The 6047-nt window shown below is 40.9% G+C and overlaps 1 protein-coding gene across 1 annotated transcript; it reads right to left on the bottom strand.

The window, feature by feature from the left end:
* Window positions 1-546: 546 nt before the first annotated feature.
* Window positions 547-5648, bottom strand: GP5 (glycoprotein V (platelet)). The gene is made up of 2 exons (XM_009703264.1): window positions 5639-5648; window positions 547-2498 (listed from the first exon to the last, which is right to left on the bottom strand). Exon 2 carries the CDS (start codon window positions 2470-2472, stop codon window positions 547-549), a length of 1926 nt encoding a protein of 641 aa, XP_009701566.1. The 5' UTR covers window positions 2473-2498; window positions 5639-5648.
* Window positions 5649-6047: the final 399 nt, after the last annotated feature.

Here is a 6047-nt window from a genome sequence, read left to right as displayed (position 1 = left end):
ACCATATCATTCTTCCCCCACCCTGTTTGTAACAGGTCTTTTCCAGCATCTCCTCCCCAAAATACCATTTCTTTTCTTAATAAGGAGACAAAACATTGCAGACAATATAAGGCATAATAGCACCTGGAGTACTATGGGCAACCTTTAAAGCATGGATAAAGTCGTATTCCTTTGTAGACTTTCCTATGTTGATGCCACTTCCATCTGAGCAGTGTGAGCACCACAGCAGGCAGCAGTGTCTGGCAGGGACAGGGCTGCAGTCCAAAGCAGGAACTAGTAGTACACGCGTAGAGGTGACCACAGATTTTCTTTCAGTTCCCCCTCTGTGTTCATGCACTAAGTGCTGTAGCAATAAACAGCGATTACAATCACTTTTGGCAAACACTAAGGTACATAAAAGTGCATGTTCATTATGCTGCAAAGACAAGGTCTTTACGGTTCTTGCTATAAAGATCTGTAATTCATATCTGAATCAAGTATCATCTGCCCAAATGCTCACAATGGATCCAAAACAATGCTTGTAATCCTCTCTTTGGCTGGTATTCTCTATCTTCTTAAAAATTTTATCAGAACTACAGCATGAGTAGGAGTGTTTCTGGAGTGCAAGAGTTGCCTGGTTTTACCCATCACATACAGAGTGAGCACAATGGTTACAGCCTGGAGTGCTAAAATCAAACTGTGAAGACACAAGAAGAGCTGACAATAAGCAACTCTGGTATTAAAATGGGATTTAGCACTTCTGGGAGCTGGCAACTCATCCCACCAGGCAAGAGTAGTTAAATCTATTCCTCTGACACTGTTGGTTTGTACTACGACACTGGGAGAAGTCTGGGTGTGAACATCTGAGAAATGAAACCTAGGCTGTCCAACATCTTCAACATGTGAGTAGGTAAAACCTAGAGTTGTAAGAGGAATTGATGTGGGTGTGCTGGTATCCATGTCGGACCCTGCTGTTACAGTAGGCTCCCAAGATGATGTTAAGTGCTCCATCGCAAGAGAAGTCAAAGTCTGGGAATAAGTTGAGCTGAACATCTGGTATGCAAGGGCTGTGGTTGACAGGCACTTCAGGTGATCAACAGGTAGAGCCACAAGAGAAATGTTCTGTAGGGCCAATGGGCTGTGACATATCAGAGATGGCACATTTTTAACTATCTCCATGCTCTTTTGGAGCCACTCTCGGAAGCCAAGAATTTGGCAATCACATTTCCAAGGGTTGTTGTCAAGGAAGACTTCCTGCAGCTCAGGTAAAGTGGTAAAGAAGTCTCCAGGAAGAGACTGCAGCTTAGTACTATTCAGGTAAACTTTCTGAAGGTGCTTGAGATTATGAAAGAGGTTTCTAGGAAGAACCTCGAGCCTCTTATCAAAAAGGGAAATGTTCTGCAGTTTCTGAAGGCTCAGGAAGATGCCCTCTGGCAAACTAGATATATTATTTGTATGCAGAGAAAGGCCCCGCAGTTCATTCAGACCACTGAACACATTCTTAGGAAGAACACTAAGCTCTGGATTAAAACTCAGCACAAGAAGCTCTAAATTTGTCAAGTTGCTGAACACAAAATCTGGTATTGTTGAGAGCTTCGTGTGATACAGCCATAGGCTACCAAGATGCCTCATTTCTCCAAACAATACTCCTGGAAGAGACTTCAGTGGGTTCCTGTATAAGGTCAATTTAGACAGGTCATGCAAGTGCAGAAAGAGGCCAGGAGGCAAAACCTCAAGCTTGTTTCTGGACAGCGTTAGGGTTCTCAGTTTATGAAGATAATGAAATGCATCAGGAGCGATGGACTGGATGTTATTGGAATGCAGGAAGAGTTCCAGCAGCTCCTTCAGGCTGTCAAACATACCAGACTCTATTGAAGACAGTCTGTTAAAATACAGCATCAGCTTCTCAAGCCTGGTTAATGCATTAAATATATTTCTAGGCAGTGCTGCCAAATAATTTCTCGACAAGTTCAGTACTTTGAGTTTGGCAAGTTTCTTCAGCACGCCACTAGGAAGTGCTGTCAGTCGGTTTTTGTTCAAGAAAAGTTCCTCCAAACTAGCTAGTTTGTCAAACTGATTTTCTTCAATGGACTTCAACCTGTTATTTTCAAGGATCAATTGCTGAAGCTGTACCATGTCATCAAACACTTCCAGGGGAAGCTCGACCAGCTTATTATCTAGCAGTTTGAGGGCTTTTAGCCTTCTCAAGCCTTTAAAAGCCATTGGTGAAATCAGAGAGATGTTGTTTGAAGACAAGATGAGATGCTGCAGTTCCACCATCCTAGAAAAAACATCCTGCAAGTATGTTACATTAGTGTCAGTTATGTGAATTGCTGTCATGTTGCAAGGCAGATTTAACGATTCCAGGTCTTTTATGTGAGGACCAGAGCAATAAATTGCATTTTTTGAAGAACAGTCGCACTTCTCAGGACAAATAGATGCATCCAATTGGAAGAAAAGCTTGATCATCACTGACAAACGGAACACCAACATCGCTGTTGAAGCACCAGAAACATTAGCTGTTACAAGAGACAAGAGAGAGTCAGAATTCGATCACAGGTAGTTAATAACTTAGCAGCCGATAAAGTTGTGTGAATATATCATAAAACTTGCAAATGTGTGCAAAATTTCTCTTGACTTGAAAGCAAACTTCAAAATCTCTATTACTGTTGACTGCAAATATTTCTACACTGCTCAGCTTACACTGAGAAGTACAGATAAAGCTCTTCTGTAAATCAAGTATTCCTTGTTTATATTTGTACTAGTCAAGCATAATAAAAGCATATGAAAATCATGATGAAACTCTTAAGTAGTCATAAGGTACCTATTTATTTGAACAGAAAAGCATTATCCTAAGTTACACAAAGAAAGTCTTTTAAAAAAAAATTATCAAAAGGTCCTGCACCGACAATATTTTTTTATTGTAGGTTACTTGAGGCTTAAAAATAAAGTTTAGCCTGCAAAAATACATAATGGAGGTAAAAAGGGTGTCATATATTTTAAGTGGCCCAAGGCAGAACAGCACACAGTTCTGTTAAATCATCTTTCAGTATTTGCAAGTGATCGCTTCTTGGAACAGCCCAAGAACACACAAGAAGCAACGGGCTATTTTTGACATAGCCTGAAACAACACACAAGAGTTTGCATAGCACAGGACAGTAGTGAGCCTCAGATAACCAACGAGTCTCATTTCAACAGCTTAACACAATACTAACTTATCAGCGGTATTAAAAATATGATGAAATGAGAGGAAAGAAGTGCCATGAAGTTAGCTAGAAAGCTGTAGCAATAAAGGTAGATCTGCATGAAACATACCACAAAGTTGGAAAGTTGTATAGATTTCCAAACAAAAAAAAAGGAACAGGAAAGCAATCATTGTAGCTATAATGATAATATTTAAAAGAGCAAGTCAAACAAAATCCACAGTTTAGAAATACTTCCTTAGTGAAATCAACAAGTCCAAGTGTATCAGAAACCTGGAAGTCAAGCACCTGGCTGATCAGTAGGAGAAGCAGCAGCTGGGACTGCTGGAATAGCTGGACAAGTTCTGCAGACGTAACTGGAATAGCCGACATCATGTTGGTCTTCAGCACTGAGAACACTGGGGGAGAGGAGGGCTTCATCCCAACATACCTTTTTCCAGGGGCAAGGATGAAGCTCTCCCATACCAACCAAGCCCATAAACAGACACAGGTACAAACCCCATCACTTAAAAAGAAGTCAGGTGGGATAGCAGAGCTTCTCACATGCCTGCACTGCTGACAAGAACATACCACCATGGATTAAAAACAGCTGCTGCATCAAAAAACGGAAAATTCAGTACTTTGAAAAAAAAAAAAAGGAATTATTCTTGCTTAGGTTCAGAGTACTGAAGACTGGTAACATCTGCATCCGTTCCTCAGGAAGGGAAGGACACAGCATCTAGTGGTATCAACTACAAGCAACATGGTGCTGGAAAGCAAGCTCTCACTGGGCTTTCTACAGATCTTTGAATGAGACTAAGTCACCAAAAAAAGGCTACGAGATTTCACCCTTCCAAAGGACTTTTCCATGTCAAACAAGAATCTTGCAGAGAATCCCTCCCTCCTAGTAATCCCCTCCAATCCAAAACTGACCATCTCTCATGAACCAGTGATGCCTTCACCTCAATAAACTCGTAAGACAGCCTGTCCCTGGATCCTACCTATGCCCACCTCAGCACGCTGACAATGAGCACATCCCTGTGCACCCACGGCCAGCACCACAGCCCCCAGCACACAGAGCAGGCAGCCGGTGAGTCGCTTCTCAGCCGTGCATGAGCAAACCCCTCCATGCAGGCCAGAAATGCACCAAGAAATTGCTGTTTCAAGCCCTGATTGGCATCTCAACCTGCACTAACTCAACTCAAAACCACAGCAGAACTACAGGATTGAGACAAGAGAAATGAGGACCTAGAGAATCAAATGGGGACAAAACCCCAAACAATTGTTATGCTACAGACTGCAAATGCAGGACCCTCACAGGGTATGACTGTAGGCCAGTCTGTAAAATAAGAAACGGGCTAACCCTAGACTGTAGACTGGGGATGTCCATTTTCATGGTCTCATAACAAAAGGTAAGAAAGTATTCAACGAGACAAGGTGAGACACTCAGAAGTGCTAGAAGACATACATTTTCACAAACAAACAATGAAAAGGTAGAAAGTCTTTGCAAGAGATTTAGGCCACAAGTGTATGATGGGCACAGGAACTGCATAATCCTATGGATCTCAAACATCTAGAGCTGCTAATGGTATTTTTTTAAGAAATATTTAAACTTCCATAACTAAAGATTTTAATAGCATACAGTAACTTCCACAAAAGGGTCATAATTATACATTCCTGTGTATTAAACTTTTCTCAAACTCTCACATGAGACACCTGACATTCCAGAAAGACACCAGCCTGGCTGGTCATTTACCATGTGCTGGCTACAGCCCCTTTCCCTTTCTACCCCCCTCTTAATGTTTGTCAAGACTATGAACGGATGTCAGAAGCAATACATTAATACTGTTACTATATTAAAAGTCAGATCAGTTTTGAACTTAGTTTCATAGAATACAGAGCATGCATATCATTTACTATGGTGCTTATTTTTACGTTCTTGCAAGTTTCTAAGCTCGTATGAGCATGAAAAAAGCAATTTTGAACTGTACCTTAGAAGAGGAACTTACAATCAGGCTTCACCATGATTCTGCACTTTAAATGGGAAGTAAAACAGCAAAACGCATCCTCTAGATAACACTTTCATCCATATTTTGTAACTACTGTGAAAGGCCAAAGCATATTTTAAGCTTCAGAGCAGATTTTGCCTACGCTTAGTTGCGTAACCAACCAGCTCCCATAGGTTGTATGCAACTCCGAAAGTAGAATCTGAGACCACTCACAGAACAGGAGAAAGTTTGAAGTCACACATGCAAGAGCACAAAAACACCTGTAGCTTTTTTGACAGTGATATTGGAGTATGTGCTTCAACCAACCCAATGCAAATCGAAGTAAAGTCAGAAATCTACATTTCAACATGAATCGTGACAGAAATTTCAAATTTGTCAGACAGTTTTATCACAATCTGCTACATAGGTGCATTAGGTTTTGAAGGAGGGCACACATCTACTTTAAACAACCAAGTGATTGATATGTACCTTCACAAGGCTGCTCTGACTTTCACTTTCTTGCAGGATTGGAGTCAATTTGAGTAAGGAATGAAGGTTTTTCTACTTAACGCTTTGGCTAAGCAATCCAGGGTTGACCCATTTGGCTTCTGTTTTTCCTCCAAGCCTTCTGGAGTCACAGGCCAACAAAACCTAAAGCCTGAAAGATTCTGAAGAGAGAAAAGCTTTAAGTTATAAAAATATTAGCTTGAAATTGAAGATCAAGTTTTTGTAATTAAGTAATCAGGTATTTCAAGTATCTTGTCTTCAAGTTTAAAATCATGTGCTGTGCCAATGAATGGTTAAATGGAATGTGAGCCGCAGGATGGAAAAGATGTCTTCATTTCTCTGTGATTTTTCTGAAGAGGACTGCGACAACAGTGACAGCTCACAACCAGGA

The sequence above is a fragment of the Cariama cristata genome, unplaced genomic scaffold (assembly GCF_000690535.1).
Source record: "Cariama cristata isolate BGI_N322 unplaced genomic scaffold, ASM69053v1 scaffold2937, whole genome shotgun sequence".
In the NCBI taxonomy this organism is placed as follows: Eukaryota; Metazoa; Chordata; class Aves; order Cariamiformes; family Cariamidae; genus Cariama; species Cariama cristata.
This window is presented reverse-complemented; position numbering and strand designations above follow the sequence as displayed.

Excerpts from the sequence above, each read along its gene's own strand:
- GP5 (XM_009703264.1), bottom strand. The coding sequence starts at position 2,472 with ATGTTGGTGTTCCGTTTGTCAGTGATGATCAAGCTTTTCTTCCAATTG.